The 26,815-nt window shown below is 44.5% G+C and overlaps 1 protein-coding gene across 1 annotated transcript in view; it reads right to left on the bottom strand.

The window, feature by feature from the left end:
* Window positions 1-416: 416 nt before the first annotated feature.
* The window catches only part of LOC141191613 (uncharacterized), a 56,300-nt gene continuing 29,901 nt past the window's right edge, over window positions 417-26,815 (bottom strand). Inside the window, exons 2-7 of the mRNA XM_073661537.1 lie at window positions 16,944-17,093; window positions 16,639-16,818; window positions 16,427-16,550; window positions 16,246-16,343; window positions 8,167-8,257; window positions 417-2,854 (exon numbers count right to left, since the gene is read on the bottom strand). Of these exons, the coding sequence (XP_073517638.1) occupies window positions 1,077-2,854; window positions 8,167-8,257; window positions 16,246-16,343; window positions 16,427-16,550; window positions 16,639-16,818; window positions 16,944-17,021 (2,349 nt within the window). The 5' untranslated portion in view covers window positions 17,022-17,093 and the 3' untranslated portion in view covers window positions 417-1,076. The remainder of the gene's footprint in view (window positions 2,855-8,166; window positions 8,258-16,245; window positions 16,344-16,426; window positions 16,551-16,638; window positions 16,819-16,943; window positions 17,094-26,815) is intronic.

Below are 26,815 nucleotides of genomic sequence, written 5' to 3'. Positions count from 1 at the left end.
AGCATTCATGCATCTGATTGATAATTTTCCAAGGTTAAGTGAAGCAAATATAAAAATAAAAGAAGGAGTCTTTATTGGACTTCAGATTTTTAAGCTTTTTCAAGATGAGGAGTTTCTTCAGTTGTTGCAGGGCAAGGAAAAGGCTGTATGGTCTAGATTTGCATTTGTGGTAACTAACGTTTTGGGAAACTCAAGGGCAGATACAGTAACTATGAAGAGTTGGTGTCATTTCTCCTCAAAACATATAAGGATCTTGGCTGTAACATGTCCTTAATGATTAATTTCTTACATTCTAGACTTTTCTTACACCAAACTGTGGAGTAGTGAGAGACGAGGGTTGTGAGAGATGTAACCAAGATATTGCAGCTATGGAGAAAAGATATCAAGGAAAAAGGAAATCCATCAACACTTGCAGATTACTGTTGCATAATTTTAATAGATGATCCGATACAGGAGTACAAGAAACAAGCAAAAAACAGTTGTCACTGAATGAGGACTAATTTTGTAGTGCAATTTCTGTAACTGTTTAAAATTCGCAATAAGGTTTAGACAGGTTTTAGTTATTTGAATTGTTCTAAGTTTTCTCTAAATAAATATCAGGAAAGTGGCATAACAAAATATTCTGCATCTGTATATTTACAAGAATAATAATGTTTCAAAGTACTGAAGCTTTTATCATTAATTATATGTAGCAGTAAAAGGAAAACTCAATTGTCCAATTTAAATTCAGGAGGTCAAACTCATTAAGAAATGGCTCAGTTCATAGCAGAACCTGACAACTTTTAAAAATATGTAAAACAGTGTTACATAATCTGAAAGGTCATTGAGCTAGGTTCTTCAGCTGCTCAGTAAGGAAGTGCAGCCTCTGTACAGGTCCCAGTACCTTCCTCTCCTCTGCACCAATCAGCTAAGTGTGGGGCTGGAGGAGAGAGCAGTTCTCTCACTGATCAGGAAGGACACTGTCTCTCATTGTTCTCGGTCAAAGGAAGCTACCTCCAGTCTATAGTATGCACTCATTTATTAGCAAGATTTTTTCTTGCTAAAAGTGTGTCTTTTCAAGTAAAACATTTTCCACATTAAGGATATAAAAAAGGCTTCTCCCCTCTATGACTTCTCTGATGTCTATCAAGATGCGCTTTCCGGTTAAAACATTTCCCACATTCTGAACAGGAAAAAGGCTTTTCCCCTGTGTGAGTTCTCTGGTGACTAAGAAGATTTGATTTCTGGTTAAAACATTTCCCACATTCTGTACATGAAAAAGGCTTCTCCCCTGTGTGAGTTCTCTGATGTGTAACAAGATCTGATTTCTGGGTAAAACATTTCCCACATTCTGAACATGAAAAAGGCATCTTTCCTGTGTGAGTTATCTGGTGTCTATCAAGATGCGTTTTCCGGTTAAAACATTTCCCACATTCTGAACATGAAAAAGGCTTCTCCCCTGTGTGAATTCTCTGATGTGTGATAAGACTTGATTTCACTGTAAAATATTTCTGACATTCTGAGCATGAAAAAGGGTTCTCTCCTGTGTGAGTTCTCTGGTGCTTAACAAGATTTGATTTCCCTGTAAAACATTTCCCACATTCTGAACAGGAAAAAGGCTTTTCCCCTGTGTGAGTTATCTGATGTCTAACAAGAGCTGATTTGTTGTTAAAACATTTTCCACATTCTGAACATAAAAAAGGCTTCTCCCCTGTGTGAGTGCTCTCATGTGTAACAAGATCTGATTTCTGGTTAAAACATTTCCCACATTCTGAACATGAAAAAGGCATCTTTCCTGTGTGAGTTCTCTGATGTCTATCAAGATGCGCTTTACGGTTAAAACATTTTCCACATTCTGAACATGAAAAAGGCTTCTTCCCTGTGTGAATTATCTGATGCTTGGTAAGACTTGATTTCTCTGTAAAATATTTCCCACATGCTAAACATGAAAAAGGCTTCTCTCCTGTGTGAGTTCTCTGGTGCCTAACAAGATTTGATTTCCCTGTAAAACATTTCTCACATTCTGAACATGAAAAAGGCTTTTCCCCTGTGTGAGTTCTCTGATGTCTAACAAGAGCTGATTTGTTGTTAAAACATTTCCCACAGTCTGAACAGGAAAAAGGCTTCTCCCCTGTGTGAGTTCTCTGATGTGTACCAAGATCTGATTTCTGGTTAAAACATTTCCCACATTCTGAACATGAAAAAGGCATCTTTCCTGTGTGAGTTCTCTGATGTATATCAAGATGCGCTTTCCGGAAAAAACATTTCCCACACTCTGAGCAGGAAAAAGGCTTCTCCCCTGTGTGAGTTCTCTGATGTCTATCAAGATGCGCTTTCCGGTTAAAACATTTCCCACATTCTGAACATGAAAAAGGCTTATCCCCTGTGTGAATTATCTGATGTTTGATAAGACTTGATTTCTCTGAAAAATATTTCCCACATTCTGAACATGAAAAAGGCTTCTCCCCTGTGTGAGTTCTCTGGTGACTAAGAAGGCTTGCTTTCCTATTAAAACATTTCATACACTTGAAACAAGGAAATCTATTCTTTGCTGTGTGAATTTTTTGATGTTTAAGAAAAAACTTTTTGAGGGGAAAACTATTTCCATATACTGACCGTGAAAATGGCTTCTTAGCTTTAGGAGCAGTTAGTTTTTTAATGCTTATTGTGTGACTTTGATTTTCCTTAGTAGTCGGTAATGAATCAGAAGATAGGACCTGTTTGAAAGGATAAGATGACAGATCTTTGCTGTGAAGGGATGATGGTAAATTTGGAGTAACAGCATTCCCTTCAATTGTATCCTGTGAGATCTCCAGCTCATCTGATTTGAAAATTGAAGATGTCAGCCGTCCCTCTGATCTCCTAGTACAGTTATCTGCGAAGTAAAAAAAAATTATATTTGTATAAAATATTCTTGAAATTTATATTTTTGAACAGTTCTACTTAAACTGTTGGTACAAATGGCAAGTTATGTAAAAATATTGAATTATTCACCAAGACAGTCTGATAGAAAATCTCATAGCATGAACCAGTAGAGCTTGGTGTTCAACTGTTTGTTCATTCTGCCTCCCAAATATGAAATATGCGAAAATAATACCAATAAAAATTTCTACTCATCTCACAAAAAACAAGCCTCCAATCAGGCCCTTCATCTGTCAATGGAAAAACAGAGGTTTCCACATGATTAGTGGCTCAAAAACTCTTGAAAAGAAACATGGCTTCCATAAACCAATACAGCAAAATCCGCTCTTCCAAAGTCAAATATGATCCCTACTTAACTCAAATGGAAAGCACCACACCCTATTAAAGCTCACGCATAATGCCGGAAGCAGCCTGATACAGCCTTGTTCTCCGCTGGTTAAGTCTTCTGTGTTCAGCTCCCGTGTTGTGTATTTTCTTCTTAGTTTCTTCTTGTGATCCCAGCCCGTTTACTGACTACTGTCTTCTGATTTCGTATTTTCTCTGCCCTCCTTGTTCTCATCCGGCAACCTGACTATTCTTCTTGTCATCTCACACCACAGAACAGCAGGCAACATTAAGTCCAATCCTAGGGGTCTTTGTGTAAGTCAGGGGTGTCCAAACTTTTTTCTAAGAGTGCCAAATTTGATGAAGTGAACATGTGCGAGGGCCGATCATTTTGCTTGACATTCTTTGGACCATTAAAATGAATGCAAATAAACTTTTTTTGCAAAGTTTATTGAAAACGGCATACTTTTTATTTTGTGACTTGGATGACAAATCTAAACAGGTGTTTAATCAATCTGCCTTAAAGGGGTTAACCCAGACATACCCCCATTCTCACCCAGGAAGCCCCTCCCCGACTTGAGCATCGAAGCAGTTTATGCTCCAATGTCCTACTTTTGCCCTGCACTAAATTGCGCAGAGGAAAGGCATTTTCTGGAGTTCTAGTGACATACCCGGCTCTCCACGGGGCTGGCAGAAAGCCCAGTGACGTCACCGGCACTGATGGGCGGGCTTTATCACCAGTAAACCAGCTAGAGCAGCGCTAAAGCCTGCACATTAGAGCCGGTGAAGCCTCCTACCGGCAGTGTGTCATTGTAAATAGCACAGGGCAAGGGAGCACATCGGAGCATGAGATGCTTTGATGCCCATGGCAGGGGGGCTGCCTGGGTGAAAAAGGGGGTATGTCTGGGTTCTGAACTTGGACAACCCCTTTAATATAATAAAAACAGGAAACTGAGATATCTCAGGAACATTTTAAAGTACATTACACAAAGTAATGTAAGGTTGTCTGTCAACTTATAAGTTCAAAAAATGTGAACAGGAACATAACAGCAAGTATACATGTGTTCAAATATATAACTGTCTATCCAACTGACATTAATTGAGATTTTACAACATATTAATCTCAATTAAAAAAAAGAAACTAGCCTGCACTAATGTGAAGGGTGAAACTGGGATCTGGACTGCAGCACATAGACTAGGTCTGGTTCAATGGCCGTGGTTTTGATGCGCAAAATGTCACGCAGGTGAGAGTCACTTAGTCTTGTTCTCACGCGGTTCTTGTTAAAGTTCATAACAGAGAATGTCTTCTCACACAAATATGTTGAGCCAAACAAGCTCAGGGTTTTCTTAGCCAATGTTCGAATCTCTTGAAACCGGCTCTTATCCAGTTGGCGGTAAAAGTTAACAAGAGAGAGCTGTTGATGACGACTGCGTAACTCGCTGTCACAATGTAGCTCAATGAGCTCGAGCTGCAACTGATCAGGAGCATTGTCGGGGTCAACAGAGAATGGAGAGGAGAAAATGCTGATCTCCTTTTCAATAGCTGCAAAATCTTGAAAGCGCCGTTGAAACTCCCCAGCCAGAGATGTGATGTCTGCTGCATACCTGCTTATTTGCGCATGGATATCATCCTGTGGAAAACTGTTAATTATTTCCTGTAGCGCTGAAAAATGGATGGTATTGGGCGGTGTTTGTGACAACTGCCTTAGGAAAAGTTGCAGCTTTGTTCCAAAGGCTTTGAGGTGTGAATAAAGTTGGTTCACCGCTGCATCTTTGCCCTGAAGATTCATGTTCAGTACATTCAGATGCTTTGTTAGGTCGACTAGAAACCCCAAATCAGCCAGCCAAATTGGATCAGATAGTTCTCGCATCGTTTGTCCCTTTGTTTCCAAGAATTCTCCTATTTCCTTTCTGAGAGAGTAGAAACGTTGCAGTGCAGACCCCCGACTGAGCCATCTTACATCGTTATGATATGAAACATCTTCATATTCAGCCTGGATATCCAGTAGAAACTGTTTAAACTGGCGGTGGCACAGGGCTTTAGAGCGGATAAAATTAATGGTCTTTAGTACCGGTTTCATAACATGATCATATTGGAGATGTTTAGCACAGAGAACTTGTTGATGAATGATGCAATGAAGTTTAATAGCTTTGCCTCCTTCTTCGCTCACCTTGTTACAGATTAGGGTTGATAATCCACTTCGTTCACCAGTCATGGCAGGTGCCCCATCAGTAATAATCCCAGTAACTTTGTTCCAAGGCAGTTTCATGTCATCTATGGCAGAACTAACAGAATCAAATAAATCTTTCCCTCTTGTTTGATCCTTGAGGCTCTGGAGGTCAAGTAGCTCTTCAGTCACATTCATTTCATCGTCCACCCCTCTTAAAAAAATCAGCAACTGAGCCGTGTCAGATAGGTCCGTGCTTTCATCACAGGCTATTGAAAAGAAGTCAAAATCAGCTCCTTTTGACATTAACTGTCTCTTAATATCCGATGAAATTTCTTCAATTCTCCGTGCTACAGTGTTACGAGCCAGGCAAATGTTGGAAAACTCTTGCTTCTTCTCGGGACAGACATTCTCTACCATTTTCATAACACATTCTTTGATAAAGTCACCCTCTGCAAAAGATTTGCAATTTTTAGCAATTAACGCTGCCACCTCATAGCTCGCCTTTGTGGCATTTTCATTTGACTCACGGGCTCTTGTAAAAAATCGCTGTTGTGACAATAAAACAGCTTCAAGTTGCTTATACTTTTCACTTCGGTCGTGCCCTGTTAGCTTGTCGTATGTGCTATGTCTCGTCTGATAGTGTCGCTTGACATTAAATTCTTTATAAACAGCAACGGTCTCTTGGCATATCAGACAAACACAGTGATTCTTTATTTCAGTGAAAAAATATTCTACTTTCCACTTGTCCTGGAAGCGGCGGCCCTCACTGTCAACTTTTCGTTTCTTATTTGTAGTTGCCATTATAAAAATTGGCCAGAAGGGGAGAGATTAAAAGGCGCAGAGGGTGGAACAGCAAAAATAAGATACTGCTATATGCTTTATAACACAGGCAGAGAATAGCAAGCTGTGCAACAGTCGCACATCAGATAATGGAATTATAGCACAGTGACAGGCAGTCAAGGGTTAATGAAGGGTATGACAGCTTGCTACCACAAGCTTGTGTGAGAGCCCTGCTGGCCTAACCTTTCTGGAGGTGTAAGGTGGCGCAGGGACTTATATATAACTTAATATATATATTATTTATATAATTTTACACAACTAAGCTGAGGTCTTCAGCCTATCTGACCTCTGAACGTCTTACAACCCCTGGGGGCTGGAGATCTCGCACGTCGCGAGATCTTGGCTGGCCGGTTGCCGCCGCTCAGTACTCCGGCGCAGGGAGAAGGAAAGCCGAAATCTCGCGATGTCCGAGATTTCGGCTCTTCTCCCTGCGCCGGAGTACTGAGCGGCGGTGGCGACGAGAGCGGCAGCGGCCGCAAGGTACATGCTGCTGGATACCTGGGGGCCTTATTAGTCCGGACCGCGGGCCGCAAATGGCCCGCGGGCCGGACTTTGGACATGCCTGGTGTAAGTACAGATCAATGTAGAGGGGTTAAAGGGTGATGGGCAAAACTTTGACTATAGACAATAACACATCTAATGGAAAGATAAAAAAAAAAAGCAACTAGTGGTGAAACCTCTCTGGGATAATTAAGAGTATGCATCTTGGTAGCTCCTGGCAATTTAAACTATAGTAAGGGCCAATATTTTCTGTCAGATGAGTATCAAGAAGAAATATACATTTAATGCAAACTTTTTATAATAGTGCAGAGCTGAGGTGTCTTAAATGTAAAACTCGGGCATTTGGAAGAGACAATGGAGACCTTTTTTGGAAGACTACCATTGAGTTACAGACTCACATAAGTGAGGCAGGCCAATCCCAACACAATCAAACTATCGTACAGAATGAACCTGTATAAAAAAAGAAGACAGAATAAAAAAAAAACACTTTACATCCCCAGCAAGAATGTATGTTTGGGAGAGGGGGACTCCAACACTAAATCAGAGTTGCACTTATTTATGGTAGACCGTTGGAGCTACTATGAGTCCTGACCAGAAGAGTAGAGAAAGTAGTAATGCTCCCCATTTCAGGATAAATTGTATGTAAATTCTTTAGGATCGATAATATAATTTATGACGTGGAGTGAATCCATGAAACCAGGGCTCGAGTCATGCCAACATATCTCCTGCAAGCATGAATACATTTTTTACAGCCATCAGCCACTCACAGCTTAGAGATATATCATGGCAAAGTTGTGACGTTTTTGTATACTTTATCTATTTGAAGTTATTTGGTTTAAAAATAAATTGAAAAGTCAGGGTAAAGGGAAACTCTGTTGTTATTCTACAGAAATTCACACTTGGCCCTCACTGCACGTTTAATGTTGCCTATCATAAAAGCGAAGTTTGGTCATAAAGACTGGACCTGGTCTTGTAGGGACCATATGAGCACATTCAGCGGCACAGAACAGAGAGAAGGTAGATTCATCTAATAAGATATCAGGGTTCTAAGAAGCCAACAGCGTCATTACCCTCTGCTTTCTCTCACAGGCCCATCATAATATTTTTCTTCAAGTGATTTTCTAACTTGTCAGCACTTTCTACATATGCTGTCATTTGCATTGGTAGTTTACAGATCTGGGCAGGTAACAGTCAGGATCTTCTAATTTCAGTTGGTAGGTGGATCTTCCAGGTTGTAAGTTCTATAGAAAAGGGATTTCAATGCCCAAAGTCATTTGAACTGTTTTTGGTGGAGGAGAATGTTGTGGTCTAGAGGCAAAATGGTGATCACACGATCGTGATACAGCTGGACTACATGACCAGTAAACCAGCCACAGCCTGTGACTGAGAAGAATCTGTGACTTCTCTGCATTTAGTGGTTACTACTCACCTGGACGGTTATCTGTAGGAATCTCCTCTTTACACCGCTCATCACCCCTCACATATGTCTTTGTAGTTTTAATATGGCTCAGATCTTCACCCTGAAACAAATATTGTACAAGTCACAGACAGATGGAAAAGTCACATATATGATCAGTAGTGATGAGCGAGTACCGTAATATCCGTAATCGCTATACTCATAATGAGTACTTTGCAATAATCGCGTATTCATTCCAAATAGCGAGTACAATGTAAGTCAATGGGAAATGCTGGACCCTACAAAGAGGTCTGGGGGCCTGAGGAAAAGGCAGGAATGGATAGGAAAGTGATGAAACAGAATGGGAAGAGCCTGGAGAATGAGCCTGCATGCATTTCTGACTCACATATGGTTTCTGGGAATAAGTTTGTCGCAGTATTACGCCACTTTACAGACACATAAGAACAACTACCAAACCTAACCTAAATTGCATTTAACAGGCCAAAAAGATTATGAAACAGTTTTTCCTGCACAATCACTTGTATATAAGGCTATATAAACTAGAGAAACCTAAAAAATATCCTTTTAGCCTTTGTTCACACATAATGTTGTGGCTTTTTTTCGCCTTTTACAATTGGGTGGGCCCTGAGTTATACATTTTGTAGGTCCCTCGGACATAAATCATTTTTCAGTTCGCTATTCCCCAGCACTTTACAAGCACAGCTAGAAAGTACTAGTAGGTATGTAGATCTTTTACTTGAGAGGCCTCAGGTGGCTCTGTAACATGCGACTTGGAGGGACAGCTGTTACTTAGACATTTGGGCGGTCCCTCCATCATTGACACTCAGATAGTGGAATACATATTCAATAGCAGTTTACAATGTGCCCATTGTAGCGTTGGGCTTGACCCTCCTCCTCCTCTTCCACCACCACCACCATGTGATACTGCGGCCCTAAATTCAAATGTTCAGAGGCCTTTTAGTAGGCAGGAAAGCTGAGTTTTGTGAGAGCCCTCGTGTGGCCCTGTAACATACATTTTGAAGTGCCCTACTCTAGAGATTTTGGAGGTCCCTCGTGTACATCTGAGAGTGCCATCACTTACTCATATTGTAGGGCCCTCACTGTATTATTTAACTCATTTAGGGGCAGAGACTACAGAGAAAATATCCAAGAGAAATGGAGTACTAGTAGGTAGCAGTGAGTGCAGCCTGCGATCTTCAGGTATGGCTGAACTTAGTGAACCGGAAAAATAAAGCTGCACTAGTTAACTGGATGACGAGCTCAAATACAGTGCCTACAAGTAGTATTCAACCCCCTGCAGATTTAGCTGGTTGACACATGCGGAATTAACTTGGCATTGTGACATTTGTACTGTAGATCAGCCTGGAAGTGGGAAATGCACTGCAGCAAATTTTTTTTTTTTTTTTTTTTAAATGTAAAAAGTTAATTCAGAGTGTCATTTATTATTCAACCCCTCAAACCACAAGAATTCTGTTTGGTCCCCCTAAAGTATTAAGAAGTAGTTCAGGCACCAAGAATAATGAGCTTCACATGTGTGGATTAAAGATCTCTTTTGCCAGCCTTTCCTGACTATTTAAGACCCTCCCCAAACTTGTGAACAGCACTCAGACATGGTCAACATGGGTAAGACAAGGGAGCATTCCAAGGCCATCAGAGACAAGATCGTGGAGGGTCACAAGGCTGGCAAGGGGTACAAAACCCTTTCCAAGGAGTTGGGCCTACCTGTCTCCACTGTTGGGAGCATCATCCGTAAGTGGAAGGCTTATGGAACTACTGTTAGCCTTCCACGGCCAGGACAGCCTTTGAAAGTGTCCTCCCGTGCCGAGGCCAGGCTTGTCCGAAGAGTCAAGGCTAACCCAAGGACAACAAGGAAGGAGCTCCGGGAAGATCTCATGGCAGTGGGGACAGTCAATACCATAAGTAACGTACCCCACCGCAATGGTCTCCGTTCCAGAAGAGCCCGTAAGGTACCTTTACTTTCAAAGCGTCATGTCAAGGCTCGTCTACAGTTTGCTCATGATCACTTGGAGGACTCTGAGACAGACTGGTTCAAGGTTCTATGGTCTGATGAGACCAAGATCGAGATCTTTGGTGCCAACCACACACGTGACGTTTGGAGACTGGATGGCACTGCATACGACCCCAAGAATACCATCCCTACAGTCAAGCATGGTGGTGGCAGCATCATGCTGTGGGGCTGTTTCTCTGCCAAGGGGCCTGGCCATCTGGTCCGCATCCATGGGAAGATGGATAGCACGGCCTACCTGGAGATTTTGGCCAAGATCCTCCGCTCCTCCATCAAGGATCTTAAGATGGGTCGTAATTTCATCTTCCAACAAGACAACGACCCAAAGCACACAGCCAAGAAAACCAAGGCCTGGTTCAATAGGGAAAAAGTCAAGGTGTTGGAGTGGCCTAGTCAGTCTCCTGACCTTAACCCAACTGAAAACTTGTGGAAGGAGCTCAAGAATAAAGTCCACATGAGACACCCAAAGAACCTAGATAACTTGGAGAAGATCTGCATGGAGGAGTGGGCCAAGATAACTCCACAGACCTGTGCCGGCCTGATCAGGTCTTATAAAAGACGATTATTAGCTGTAATTGCAAACAAGGGTTATTCCACAAAATATTAAACATAGGGGTTGTATAATAATTGACCCACACTTTTATGTTTAAAATTTAATAAAATTCAACTGAGCAACATAACTTTTTGGTTTGTAAGATTTATGCTTCTGTTCATAAAACCTACTCTCGTTTGCAGTTTGAAGGCTCTAACTTATTTGCATCTTATCAAACCAGCTAAATCTGCAGGGGGTTGAATACTACTTGTAGGCACTGTATATCACTTGTGCAAGTCAATGGACAAAGGATATATGGTGCTTCCCTCGAGGATGGATTGGTGAAGCTTCTCCAAATGGCTCAGTTATTTTTGATTGTTAATATTCCCCAGATTATATAGGAGGAGAAGACTTCTTGATAGTGTACTACTTGGTCCAGTGCAGAATGTGCATCGTACTTCCAAAAATTACTCCTGGGGGCTGTGTCATAAGTGCAGGGACATTCCTTGACAAGGGCATCCCTTGTCAAACATTATCTACAATGGAGTACTGTAGTAGTTATGGCCCTCAATTCAAATTTTCAGAGGGCCATCAGTCGGTCATCAACAGTCAGTGTAAATTTCTATTGAATATGTATCCTCTATCTCAGTCACAATGTGGCACAAGCCAGGCATGTTTTTTGCCAAATGGGGTGACTGACAGTACATTTCTATTGAATATGTATTCCCTATCTCAGTCACAATGCGGCACAACCTGTGACTAGGGCCTCAAACTTCCAATGACAAATATTAGTTTGGTAGGACCACTGTACAATGTGCATAGGGTTTGTAAAAATTAGCCCAATGGGCTGAATCATGGTTGACGCAGGAAGCCACCATCCCAAGGGTCTCCAATCACAAATAGTAGTTAGGCTGGAGTAGGAATACTGTCCTGGTTTGTCCACTGCACAATGTGCATAGTTTGTAAAAATTAGCCCTATGGGCTGAGTCATGGTTGACAAAGGAAGGAATCTGGTTTTTATGAGAAGGGGGTGAGGTTAACAGCAGTAGCATGAATCTGCATGTTTGGTGAATTTAGGTTGGCTTGCTGTCATCTGGAGGGATTACAAACTGTGGAGATATCCAGTCCTTGTTGAATTTAATCAGAGTAAGTCTGTCTGCATTTTGCATGGAGAGGCGTGTGCGCCTATCAGTGATGATTTCCCCAGCGGAACTGAAAACACGCTCAGACACCACACTAGCAGCCGGGAAGGCCAGCACCTCCAAGGCATATAAAGAGAGGTCGGGCCAAGTGTTCAGCTTAGACACCCAATAATTAAAGGGAACTGAAGCGTCAGAAAGGACACACGTATGGTCACTTAAAAGTAATCCTTGACCATGTTCTGCAACTTATCCCTCCTTGGCATTTTTATAGGCACAGATAGCCCTTGCAGTTTTGCTGGTTTATTTAAAATTGGCCAATTTGGGCACATTTTCCCCCCACCTCCGTTGGAGCTGGGGTTCGTGTATCTCCCCATTATCCCTTGGTGTTGAAAAGAGCTGGTACCTATGCCACCATCATTATCTGAAGGTGATATTTTCAGCAACTGATCCACAAAGGCCCTCTTAAACGATTCCATTGTACAACCCCTGGCAAAAATTATGGAATCACCGGGCTCGGAGGATGTTCATTCAGTTGTTTAATGTTGAAAAAAAGCAGATCATAGACATGGCACAAAACTAAATTCATTTCAATTGGCAACTTTAGGCTTTTAAGGAACACTAAAAGAAATCAAGATTAAAAATGTGGTACTCAGTAAGGGTAATTTTTTTCAGACCAAGCAGAGGGAAAAAATTATGGAGTCACTCAATTCTGAGGAAAAAATTATGGAATCACCCTGTAAATGTTCATTTCCAAAACTAACACCTGCATCAAATTAGATCTGCTCGTTAGTCTGCATCTAAAAAGGAGTGATCACACCTTGGAGAGCTGTTGCACCAAGTGGACTGACATGAATCATGGCTCCAACACGAGAAATGTCAATTGAAACAAATGGGTGGATTGGACAACCTTTCAGGGTAGGATCTGGTGTCCGTCAGTGCTGTCCTCTTAGCCCTTTGCTTCACGCCTTTGCAATTGATCCCTTCCTCAGAAGGATCGATTGTGGATCGTTGGCAGGGGTGCGGATGGGCAGGGCGGCGCCGGAGGCTATCTTGAGGGTAGTGGCCTATGCGGACGATATCACCGTATTTGTTTCTTCGCAAGAGGAGGCAATGGTGGTGATGTCAGAAGTGGAGCGCTACTCTGAGGCATCCGGGTCCAAGGTCAACCAGGATAAGTGTGAAAGTCTCTGGCTGGGAGGCGGAGATCCCATGTTTGATCTTCTGGACACCCTCCCCGAACCCCAAGAACACGCCAAAGTCCTGGGCACTGAATTCGGCAAGGGTGATTACCTCATGAAAAACTGGGAGGCCAGAATCAAAGATGTCGCCCAAAGAGTGGACCAATGGAAGGGTTGGTCTTTGAGCCTGAGGGAAAGGGTTGACCTGTGCAAAGCTTTCCTGCTCCCCTTGCTAATCTACCTGGGCAGCGTCTGTGTCTTGCCAAAGCCTCTCTGGACACGGGTCTACAGTCTGTTCTTCCAGATGTTATGGGGGAATAGACTGAACCTAGTCAAGCGGGAGGTCACTTACCGCACAAGGAGACTAGGGTGGTTGGATATGGTGAACCCCGTGGTGTTCCTAGTGAACACCTTCTTGAAAGTTAACGTGGCAAACCTCTGGAAGGAGAGGGCTCCTCCATGGGTATTATCCTGCAAGGGATGGTTTTAGCCATCAATCTTCAGGGGGAAGATTGAAAGATCCTCGCACACTGCATGGGCATCTCCCGGCTTATGTTATCCCGGTTCTCAAAATGATCCACCGGTGGGGTCTGGGAATATGGGGAGTGAGGTCCCTCCCGAGGAAACTCCTTGATAGGAGGGTCTTGCTTTCTCATTTTCAGAGTCCATTGGTCCTCAAGAACTGCCCAAGTCGGGATCTGGAGGTTGGGTTGAGTTTGTTAAATTCTAGCAGGATCCCCAAGAAGTACTGGGACTTGACTTGGTGCTGCTTCCAAGGTAAGCTGTGTGTAAGGGGCAATTTGAAGTACAGGAGCTCTGAGGAATTGCCCCCTGTGAGGCTTGTGCTAACATGCTGGAAAGCATGGAGCACTTCCTGCTTCATTGTCGCTTTAATACAGAGGTGTACAACAGGGCAGGAGATCCATTGGTTGGTCACGGCTGGCTACTCTGTCCTATGCCGGGTGGGCCTATGGAGCGTTCGGAGACCATGGGAGAAGGTACCGAACCACTTTATTCATAATAAGTGTAGTGGTCAAGTATTTCACGTGGAAAGCACGAGTTTTAGTTTTGACGCAGAGCAAAATCCTAAGTGCAGATGAAGTTTGTAGGAACATCCTAGGTGACCTGGTGAAGGTACGTTCTCTGGAGTATGAAAGACTGGCTTCCCAGAGGGCGGCCCGTCTCTGGAGGGGCTTTTCCTTCAGGGTGCCTTAGTCCGGTAGTACTCCTATATCCAGGTGGTGGGCTGATGTCTTTTGTTTTGTATTTATGTCTCCTGAATAGGTTTGCAAGCATCGAACTTGAGCCTTGTGAGAATGTAGGTTGCCTTTGCCCTGGCCTCTGCTCAACTTGGTATGGCAGATGCTACAGCCTACAATGTTTTTCTCTGAAGGACTTTCAGAAAAAAAAATTCCACACAGCAGCTGAACACCCCCTTACCCTGACTTGGCGGACAGCGGGGGTGCTCTTGGGAACAGTTGACCCAGTTCTCACTGGGCAAACCATGACCCCTTGGTGCCTGTGTTGGTGCTACATATCCATCTTCCTCTGTGTTGCTGTCATGGCTACGCATGCCAATGGTCCAGGTCGGATCAGTGGACTCATCATCGACTACCTCGTCTTCCATCTCATCCTCCTTCCCAGTTGACATTGTAGGCTGACCTGATAGCAACTGTGTCTCATCATCATCAGCCTCCACCTCTGGAGACAAAAAATAATGTTCCGCCAAGTGTCATTCTTCTGGCCATAGGTCCTCAAATACATAAGCATCAATGCACGCCACCTCCTCTTGTCCCTCTTCAATGCTGCACAGTGATAGTCCAGAGCCAACCAAAGGATACATACCAAACAGATCCTCGGAGTGGCCAAGCTTGGGGTCATATGTCTCCTGTGACTGATAATGGTTGGAGGAAGGAGAACCAGCTTCAGGATTGGATGGGCCAGTCTTCTGTGTATCCACAGTAGACTGTGTGGTCGTGGAAGATTTGTTGTTGCCTGACAAATGCTTAGAGGCCTTTTCTGCTATCTGCTCTCTTTTCAGAATCTGCTCTTGCTCTTCTGGCTTCCACACACGTTTACGTTCCAGACTGGGAAATTTTCCAGGAACATAGTGGATGCATCAAGCTGCTTCTGACCTGACACAGACTGAGTGCCTTCTCACACACCATTGACACATCCCTTAACAACAGACTTTTTTGGCATTTTGGGTTTTGTTGACAGATTTTCAGATGTTGATGGCACAAGCCAAGCTAGCTGTCACAGCCAAAATAGTGGTTCAAATGGCCTGGTGCGTGCTTTGTTGCAGGCAGTAGGAAATGTTTGGACTACTGCTTTGTGTAGGGCACAAAACACTTTTTTTAGTGGACTAATATGGACAGAAGGCAGGCTCTGACCCCTAAAACAGCAGGGAAAACAGACTGGTGCTAAAAAAAAAAAAAAAAAAAAAAAAAAAGGCAGCACAAAATGCTACTTCTGTGTGTGCTGGCAAAATATTGCTTTGCCTCTGACAGGAGCTGTTTTAATATGGACACTGGAAGAATGCTACTTAATACACTCCCTACCTAATACACAATCTCTCCCTCCTTGTACTCTGACTTTGTTGTGTGTCTTCAGCTCTGAAAAGAGCTATTTTTTTGATGGTATTATGGAGCTAGTGAGCGGCTCCTTTAAACACGGAACTAGCATACACTGCAGGTAGCCCTTAAAAGGGCTTTTGTTTTATCAAGAGGCCTAAACACTCTCCCTAGCAGCTCAGCAATCTCTCCGCATGCTTATAGAATGCAGGCTCCAGATGCAATGTGCACAAAATGGCGACGACAGGGCTTGAATAGACCCTATGAAGCTGGGTGGCCAGCCAATCACAGTAATGCCACAACCAAGATGTCTGAAGCATTACTGTGAATGGTTATGAAGCCCAGAATGTTTAGTGGCTGCAAAGGAGGCGCCAAAACTGCAGAGCAGGACATTCGAATATAGCGAGGCGAACACAAATGCTCGCAATATAACAAGTAACCCGAACACTGTACTATCCGTGCGTATAGCGAATACACTCACTCATCACTAATGATCAGCTCTAATCCAGCCATCTCCACCATTCTCATTATACAAGTACAAACCATACAACTCTGGTGGATAAAACAAGACCGAACACAAGACCTTCACAGCCGTATACACATCACAGGAGAGATCTCATGACACCTTCTCTCCATGTACCTGATAATCCTGAGGAATATTGGGATCTTCTTGTTTACAGTCCTGTGGAAGAAGAGGATGTGGACATCTCTCTGGTGTTGTCCTCTTACTGGATAGATCTAGAGGAAGCACATACAGGGACTGAATTCATTCTTTACATATAGACAATTAAAGGCTGTGTGTATTCAGTCCTGTCTATTACCCAGTGATGTGAGGGGCTGGGGAACTTCCATCTTGACGTCCTTGTACAGATCTTTGTGTCCTTCTAAATACTCCCACTCCTCCATGGAGAAATAGACAGCGACATCCTGACATCTTATAGGAACCTGACACATACAATGATAGTTATCCCTCCAATCCCTTCATAGCTTTACTATAAAATGTCCCAGCATTCCTCATTCCTAGCAGTGTCACCTCTCCAGTCAGCAGCTCAATCATCTTGTAGGTGAGTTCTAGGATCTTCTGGTCATTGATGTCCTCATGTATCAGGTGGTGAGGTGGAAGCTCCGTGATTGGGCTCAGGGGTGTTCTCCATCCCTCAGACACAGGGTCCTGACAGCGTTCACTAGAGGTCTTCTTCACTACTGTGTAATCCTGATTATGGAGAGACACATTCATAAATCTCACTACGAATATTTCCAGAATCCTCACCTCTCCAGTTCTGTCTGTTATTTCCATACATAAGAATGATGTAATGTGACGTCATCAGAATCTCTCACCTCTCCAGTAACCCGGAAGAGGATCTCTAGGGTGAGGTGCATTATTTTCTCAGCCATCTTGTCTGTGTCCATATTCATCTTTGATGCGTAATTCTGGAAAATTCTCTTATATAGAAGATATTCACTGAGAGGATCCGATATTGTAGAGACCTGAATGTGAAGTTGAGCAGATGTAACATCATAAAAATCCTGTGTAATAATACAATTACTGGAGATAATAAGGGAAACATTTGAGGAGATTTATGTTTTACAGTATCTAGTTTTCTTCTTTACATCTACTAATAAAGCCTATATATTTTAGGCCACAGACAACAAGTAGTTTCTTCCTCAGAATCTGCAAGTGAATACCTTTCCCATAGACTCATCTTCCTTATTGCTAATTCTAATCTCATTTACCAACACTGGAATCGGCATTAGCAATACTGCAGGAGATATTGATTACACGTGATATGAGAAATAACTACTTTATGATTAAGACAAAATCTTCATCTTCCACTACGGCTCTAGATACATATTTGGCCAGAGTCTGTCACTGACTACATCACAACCGGCCGTCTATATGTTTCCCGTCTTCACCGGACTGTCATCTTCTATCACGTTAGATCTCAGGTCTGATTCACACTTCGAAGTTTGAGGCATTTATAAAAGCTTGTTTGTAAGACCACAAAGACAGGAGTTATTTGATACCAAAATTTCCATGTACAGTGTTTTATGGGGTTTCAAAACAAAGTGTGAATATCAAATTGAAATCATTGCTGTTGGGATTTTGTGCAAATTTCAACGCCTCCTCCTGTGTGCCTCCCCATATCAGGAGGAGTTCGTCGATAAATCGACTGTACCATATGATTTTTTGGGCTGTAAATATTGCTCTAAAGGTAAATGTGTTGCTCCTCCCATTTGGACATTAATCCAATTACGGTGAAAATTTGCTGCCCATACTTAATCCCCTCCTTTGTAAGAAAAAAAAAAAATTTGATTGTCAAAGCAGAAATAATTATGATCCAGAAGAAATTTAACTGACATGTTAATGAAATCTTTTATTTCTACTGTATACATGCTATAGGTATCCAAGTAATAGCTCAGGCTAGTTAATGCTACACTGTGTGGTATGGATGAATATAGAGCTACACATGTGGTCAAAATTGTTAGTACCCCTCGTTTAACCCCTTACTGGCCTGGGGTATATGAGTACGCCCCAGGCCATCACCCCCGGTTCAGCACGGGCTTCGGCGTTGAGCCCGCACTGAACCGGGCACATTTCAGCTGATTCTTACAGCTGACATGTGCCCGCAACAGCCTCGGGTGGAATCGCGATCCACCCGCGGCTGTTAACCAGTTAAATGCCGCTGTCAATCTCAGACAGCGGCATTTAAAAGGGCCGCGCCGGAAGTGTGTCACTTACCAAGCCCATTGGTGACCCCGTCATGTAATCGCGGGTCACTGATGGGTGGGCATGGCAACCCAAGGTCTGCAGCAGACACCAGTGGTTGTCATGAAAAGATTGCCATAAGTGCCACCTAGTGGTCGGTGCTAATAGCACAGGAGCATTTCTGCTACATAGAGGTGATCTGCTCATCGCCTCTATGTAGCAGAGACAATCAGACAGTTGCTGCTTCTAGTCTCCTATAGAGACTATAGAAGCAAGCAAGAAGTGTAAAAAAATGTTTTTAAAAATATAAAAAGTTTAAATCACCCCACTTTTGCCCCATTCAAAATAAAATAATAAAAAATAAACCCCACACACACATATTTGGTATCGCCGCGTTCAGAATCGCCCGATCTATCAATATAAAAAAATAATTAATCCGATCGGTAAACGGCTTAACAAGAAAAAAATTCCAAAAGCCAGAATTACGCTTTTTTGGTCGCCGCAACATTGCAATAAAATGCAATTATGGGCGATCAAAACATCGGATCTACCCCAAAATGGTATCAATAAAAACGTCAGGCAAAAAATAAGCCCTCGCCCGGCCCCAGATCCCGAAAAATGGAGACGCTACGGGTCTCGGAAAATTGCGCCTTTTTTTTTTGGAATTTGGAATTTCACTACTTAAATAAAAAAGAACCTATACATGTTTGGGGTCTACTAGTGTTGAGCGAACATGCTCGACACTGCTCGGTACTCGCCCAAGCATCACGCTACTCGGGATGTTCGGCGAGCACCGAGCATTTCCGGGTTACTCGGGCGGGAGCTCGGGTCTCCGCCCAGCATGTTTGGCGCTCTTTACAGAGCCAATGAACATGCAGGGATTGCCAGCCAGTCACTGTAATGCCGCAGCCATGTTGTTTGTGGGCATTACAGTGATTGGCTGGCCGCACAACGTCACCTCGAGTATTTAAAACCGGGCGCTGCCATCTTGGACACAGACGCCCGGGATTAGCTAGTGTAGGGAAAGTGCTGCTGAGCTAGGGAGAGATTTATACTGCAAAATAGTTAGTGTAGGGTCTCTAAAGGCTGCCAGATCAAACAAACAGTCCTTCTCAGGACTAATATCCATCTCAGATATCAGGCAGGCAGGCTGTATAGGAGACGGAGTGGTTATACCAGCTGCATTACAGTCCTGTGTGCTCCTGTTGCTGAAATTTCTGGACTTAGCTCCAGGTCTCGGGGGGCCAGGAAAAATTCTTTTTTCTCATCTAAATCCTCTTTTTTTTCCCTCCTTCACACTGTACAAATACCCGTCTTATTAACCTTTTGGTGTCCCCCCCCAAAAAAAAAAAGTTTGTCTGTGACAGTTCAGACACAAATATATCTGTTTAAAAGAGTCTGGTGTAGGCCAGAGAAACAGAAGTGTGGTTTTGCAGTTCCACAGTTCAAACCTCCTCTGTATTATCCACTTTTGGGCCATTTTTACATAAAAAAAAAAACGTTTGAGTGTGTCGCTCACTGTTCAGCCGCAAGTATATATATTTAAAAAAGTCTGGTATACACCAGTAAATTATAACTGTTGTTTTGCCGTTCCATGGTAAAAAATCTCTATTATCCAGCTTTTGGTATTTTTTCCGTTAAGAAAAACAGTAACGGTTCCTCCCTGATTGTTCAGATTGTTTAAAAGAGTCGGGTGTAGGCCAGAGAAATAGAACTGTGGTTTTCCTCTTCCACGGTTGTAATCTACTTTTTATTACCCTTTTTCCATTGATAGGTGAAAATGTGCCACAACCAACAGCCACATCTTCTCACTCCCAGTTCTTGACCGAATTACTAGGGAAATACAGAACAACACCAGTATTGCGACCTGATCAGTGTGAACAGGTTATTCATTGGATAGCAGATAATACTTCCAGTTACCTGGCCACTACCAGCTAAGGTCGGTCTTCCACACGGTCAAATGTTAGTCGCCGTGAGTCTAGACCGCATACTCCTCCTCACCCTGATGCTCCTTCCTCCCACCATGCCGAGTGTCGTCAGACAGCAACTGATCCCACACTGGGACACTCTGAAGAGCTGTTCACTGGTCCATTTCCAGATTTGTGCCCCTCGCCTGCTCCGCTTGAAGTTGTGGAAGGGGAGATCCCATTTAGCGATGCCCAAATATTTGAACAGCCACGGCCACAGGAAGGCGACGCTGGCAATTTGTCACAAGAGGTGGACGATGACGAGACAATTGCCAGGAAGTGAGGAGGAGGATCGTGGTGCGCAAGTGGAAGAGGAGGAGGTGGTGGATGATCTAGTAACTGACCCAACGTGGCAGGAGGACATGCAGAGCGAGGCCAGCAGCACACAGGGTGAGGGAGGCAGAGTACCCCAACAGGCAGGAAGAAGCAGTGTGGTGGCCGCATACAGAAGGCAAGCAACAGTTCCCCATAACACCAACATAAAGGACGTTGCCAGTACAACCTGTAGGTCTTCCAGAGTCTGGAATTTTTTTAAAGACTCTGCTGATAACCCCAAAAAGGCCATTTGTACCACCTGCCAGGCCAGCATCAGCAGGGGTGACAAAACTACCCCTCTGACCACCACCAGCATGATCAGGCACATGGCAGTAAAGCACCCGACTTTGTGGGGTGAACCCCAGGGTCCACGACCAGTGTCAGCAGGTGTCACCACTGCTTCTTCCACTGTTGTGCGTGCAATAGAACCCCCCCTGTTGTGTGTGCAAGGCAATCCCCTGTCCATACTGCATGCAAAGATGCCCCCTACTCTCAGTCTTCACTTGTTATGGCAGTTTCTCAAGAAACAGCATCAACGTCCACGTCCCACCGCAGCGTTCAATTGTCCATATCCCAGACCTTTGAACGAAAGCGGAAATTCGCAGCCAACGCCCCACAGGCCACAGTCCAGCTTGCGCTGGAAATGCTGCCTGTTAAGCTGGTGGAGACGGAATCCTTCCGCAACCTTATGGCGGTGGCCGTCCCTCGGTACTCGGTCCCCAGCCGACACTATATTGCCCGGTGTGCCATCCCCGCAATACACAAGCACGTGTCCCAAAACATCTGCCGTGCCCTGAACAACGCAGTTACTGGGAGAGTCCACCTGAAAACGGACACGTGGACAAATGCTTGTGGCCAGGGACGGTACATCTCCCTGATGGCATACTGGGTAAACATAGTGGAAGCCGGGACCCAGTCGGATCTTGGGACGGAACACATCCTCCCCACACCGAGGATTGCGGGCCCTATGTCAGTCAGAGTTGCCCCCACAGTGTACAGCTCCTGCGCTTCATCATCCTCCTCCTCCTCATGTTCAGCCTCCATCTCAGATATCACCACATCAGTTACAAGCTGGAAGCACTGCAGTACTGCCTCCGCCAAGCGGCAACAGGCTGTGCTGAAACTCATAAGCTTAGGTGAGAAACCTCAAACTGCTTGTGAGTTGTGGACAGCTGTGAAAGAGCAGGCAGATCTGTGGCTGAGACCGCTGAACCTACATCCAGGCATGGTCGTGTGTGACAATGGCAGTAACCTGGTGGCGGCTCTGAGGTGAGGCGAGATCACACACGTACCATGCCTGGCTCATGTGCTTAACCTCGTGGTTCCACGGTTTCTTAAATCGTACCCAGAGTTGCCAGATCTGCTCGTCAAAGTACGCCGCCTGTCAGCTCATTTTCGCAAGTCGGCTAAAACTTCCGCCGCCCTTGCTGTATTGCAGCAGCGTTAGCAGCTTCCGGCACACCGACTGGTGTGTGATGTCCCCACACGTTGGAACTCTACCCTCCACATGTTGCAAAGGATTTGTGAGCAGAAGAGAGCAGTTGTGGAGTACCAGCTGCAACAAGGCCGTCGATATTCAGGTCAGACTCCACACATAAGACCTCAGGAGTGGACCTGGATGTCTGACATATGTATCATCCTAGAAAGAGAAATCTGACAGATTTGGGCAGTAAATATGTAATACACTTATTATATATGTTATATTCCATTGTATTGTATCACCCACCTCGGACCAAACAATGACATGCATAAAAGGGGAAGAGCGAGAACTCAAAAAATTGGTGATCCATCACAATTGTATATAAAAGGTATAAATTTTATTAGAACATCACAATTGGGGTGAATAAACACATACAAAGTCACACTGTGGATTAAAATGATGCACACAGTGGAGACAGAAATTTCATACAACTATGATTGTCATGAGATGTACAATAATCAGATTACCAATATTCATAGTGTAGTAGGTATTCCTAACATGGTAGGCATCTGTTCACATTGCCCTGCACACTAATGCTATGAAACATATATCACATTACAGTACTTAATATAAATCATGTCTATCACATATATCACATTACAATAATCAGCCTGTGGACAGGTGGATATCACCATATACAGCAGGAATTACCTCAGAATAGACTGTCACGTGCGCACCAACCCCGACGCGCGTTTCGGCGACCAGCCTTTGTTTATTCACCCCAATTGTGATGTTCTAATAAAATTTATACCTTTATATACAATTGTGATGGATCATCAATTTTTTGAGTTCTTGCTCTTCCCCTTTTATATATGTACCATCCTGACAAACTTTGAGGAGTCCACCAAGATGGTGAGTGGCGATGACGCCATCATTAGCGTCAGCATCCCACTTGTCTGTCTTTTGCAACGCTCTTTGCAGAGAATTAAAGAGGAGGCATTGCAGCCAGAGTATGATGAGATGGATCAAGAAGCTGTAGCGGGCGATTACACACAGCCCAGCCTCATCTCATCCCAATGTGCATTGGGGGACAATGAGGGAGAGGAGGAGGAGGAAGAACAGGAGCTGGTATCATGCGCTGTAGATGGTAGTACCTGTACAACTGTCATACCGTCGGTTCAGCGTGGGTGGCCTGAGGACAGGGGGAGGAGGAGGAGGAGAGCATGGTCAGTCGTCAACTTGGTGAGGTCACGGAAGTCTTGCCCGTTACCAGTCTGGCAAGCATGGCTGACTTTATGTTACGCTGCCTTAACTGTGACCCTCGCGTTGTCAAAATGTTGGGTGACAGTCATTACTGGTTGGCGACACTTTTAGACCCCCACTACAAGGAGAACTTTTACTCTCTTATTCCTGAGGAGGAGAGGTCTACAAAAATGGGGCAGTACCAGAAGGCCCTTGCTGCAGAACTGTTAAAAAAATTCCCATCTGAACACGCTAGCGGCAGAGGTCACAGTTCGTTGCCCAACCAAGGCGTACATGCGAGAGAGAAGCAACTCCAATCCAGCAGAGGCAGGGGAACACTGTCAACATTCTGGGAGTTTTCTCAGACCCTCCCTTCGGACAGACCCTGAGGCGCGGGGTACTCTCACAAGGAGTGGAAAGTTTCAAAAGATGGTGAGGGAGTACCTTGCCGACCGTACCAGCGTCCTCCGTGATTCCTCTGTGCCTTTTAATTATTGGGTATCCAAGCTGGACACTTGGAATGAACTTGATCTGTACGCCTTGGAGGTCCTGGCCTGCCCTGCCGCTAGCGTGCTATCGGAGCGTGTTTTTAGTGCAGCTGGGGGAATTATAACTGATAAGCGTACTCGCCTGTCAACTAACAATACTGACAAGCTGACCCTTATCAAAATGAACAAGGGCTGGATTGGGCCAGACTTCTCATCACCACCAAATGACAGCAGAGTAACATAAAGTCAAATCCACGGTGTTATTTCGGGAGGTGTATTCCCATGCACCACTTCACACCCACACATGGGTATACGCTTCCTCATTTCAGCTGTTTTTGCTCTTCTCCTTATCCTCAGCCTCCACCACCACTATACCACCAGGGTGACAGTGGTCCGTGTTGCCAGCATTGCGAGTTTCTCCGTCCTAATTTTTGGCAGCTTTTGTTTGGAAGGCATAAGCAAATACTATGGGAGACCCACTCCCCAATAATGGGAATAATATTTTTAAGATGCTGTACTGTATGGCTCTTGTAAGGGGCATTAAAACCGTCTTGTTAAGCTACTGCGACCTCCACCACTCTTCCATGGGGCATTAAAACAGTCTTGTTAAGCTACTGTGACCTCCAACACTCTTCCAAGGGGCATTCATATTGTGTTTTTATTCCACTGCGACCTTCACCACTCTTCCAAGGGGCATTAAAACCGTCTTGTTAAGCTACTGTGACCTCCACCACTCTTCCATGGGGCATTAAAACCGTCTTTTTAAGCTACTGTGACCTCCACCACTTTTCCAAGGGGCATTAAAACCGTCTTGTTAAGCTACTGTGACCTCCACGTCTCTTCCACGGGGCATTGATACCGTCTTGTTAAGCTACTGCGACCTCCACGTCTCTTCCACGGGGCATTGATATTGTGTTTTTATTCCACTGCGACCTCCACCACTCTTCCAAGGGGCATTGATATTGTCTTTTTATTCCACTGTAACCTCCACCACTTTTCCAAGGGGCATTAAAACCATCTTGTTAAGCTACTGTGACCTCCATGTCTCTTCCAAGGGGCATTAAAACAGTCTTGTTAAACCACTCTGAACTCCACAGCTCTTCCAAGGGGCATTGAAATGTTGTTTTTAATTACCTCTAACCTCCACGACTCTTCCAACGTGCATTGCATTTCCTCCTAATTTTAGTCAGCTTTTGCTTTTCAATGCAAAGGTGAAAACTAAGGGAGACCCACTCCCCAATAATGGGTAGGTTTTTAGCATGCTGTAATCCACGTGTTTCAAGGGGCATTGCAGTTCCTCATAATTTTTGGAAAGCCTTCCATGCACTGCTTAGGCCAACAGTGTACAGGAGACCCAGTTGCTATAAATGGCAAAAACGGTTTAGTTAAGGCCCTCTGACCTCCATGTCACTTCAAAGGGGCATTGGAGTGCCTCGAAATTTTTGGTAGGCAATGGGCATTGCACTCACTGTATGCCCTATAACTGTGTAGCCGAACAGCTCAGTTTGTTACAGAAACATATCCTACAAGACATGTGTGGTTGACTGGCCTGATATTGATGTGAATGGTCCCTGTTCGTCCTGCTCTTTCTCCTTTGCCACCACCTCATCCATCATTTATCACCTGAAGCTTTGCTTTAACGGGAGTCATAGAACTGGGATAGTAGCAGGAAAACATCCAGCAATCCTCGGAGGAGGTAAGATATGCGCCAAAACGCTGACCACCTCAGGCCTAGCCGCTGCTACATACATGCGCTTGCATTCCAAGAAAACAAAGCAGATGCTAACTTCTATCATCATCATGCTCCTCACCTTGGCACTCTCAACTCCTCTGATGGAGAAGCAAGGGCCCACAGGAGGAGTCGGGTTCTCTGGTGGGCTCGTCCAATGCGGCCCTAAAGCAGGCCAGTCTAAGAAAAGTGTGTGGGTCGGTAACAGGAGAAATAGGGGCGGCTGGGGACCGTTTATGGTCAGTGAGATGGACCATCCCTGGCCACATTCACTTGTCCACTTGTTTGTGGTTAGGCTGTCCTTCCCACTAAATGCACTGGGGAGGGCACAGGTAATGTTTTGGTATGCGCTCTTGTGTATAAGGCGCACCGGGACAAATAGGGGCGGCTGGGGACCGTGTGTGGACACCCGGCCGCGGGGCGGCTGGGGACTGAGTGTGGACACCCGGCCGCCGGGCGGCTGGGGACTGAGTATGGATAAAAGGGCCGCTGACGCAGCCATGACATGGTGGCCGGTGTCTGTCTCCACATGCCTAAAAGGCCCAATTTCAAGTGCAAGCAAGCTAGCAGTATGGTATTGCAGCATGCGAGTGGGTGGGTGGTTGGCTGCATATTTGTGCTTGCATTGCAAGGAATGTGGGAGGTACAACTGAACACTGCCCTGGGACAAGGACTTGCACGGGGATAGTTGCAAGTCTGCATCTTCTGATGCGGCAAGGATGACTTCTGATGGGCACACTTTTAGGCAGTGACATGGGTGTCAGAGATGCTTCCAGGGGTCTTCTCCATGCTGTTCCCATGTCTTTTCAGCACTGTATGCATGTGTCACACAGCACATGGCCAGATAAGGTTGTAAAATGTTAAAATGACATTTCCCGGTGAATGCATTTGTCACGGTTGAAAGCAATGCAAAAGTGCAAAAACGCATGAAAAATGCTACTTGTGAACATAGCCCAAGGTGTGGAGGAGTATTTTTGTCTTTGGTTATTTATTTTACCTTATACACAAGTCTTTACCCTGGAAACGAAATTCCTTAACATATTTCACAGGAAAACAGTTTGAGTTTAGTTTTTGAACGTTTTATTGTGAGCCCGTAAAAGTGGCTTAATACCTCTGACCACGTTATTGACAGCAGTGACTTGGGGGTCAGAAATGCTTCCAGGGACGATCCCCTTGCTGCCCCCCTGTCTTTTGAGCACGGTCACTATCGTTTTGGTCACTTTTTAGGCTTTCTACAGACTGCCGGGGGTGCCGCCGCAAAAATGCTCGGGTCTCCCATAGACTAACATTGGGCTCGTTGCTCGGGTCGAGTACCCGAGTATCACGGTGAGCTCGGCCCGAG

Source organism: Phyllobates terribilis, unplaced genomic scaffold (genome assembly GCF_046119375.1).
Source record: "Phyllobates terribilis strain yellow unplaced genomic scaffold, ASM4611937v1 Scaffold_49__1_contigs__length_9717188, whole genome shotgun sequence".
NCBI lineage: Eukaryota > Metazoa > Chordata > Amphibia > Anura > Dendrobatidae > Phyllobates > Phyllobates terribilis.
The sequence above is the reverse complement of the archived record's forward strand: the minus strand, read 5'-3'. Positions and strand labels throughout refer to the sequence as shown.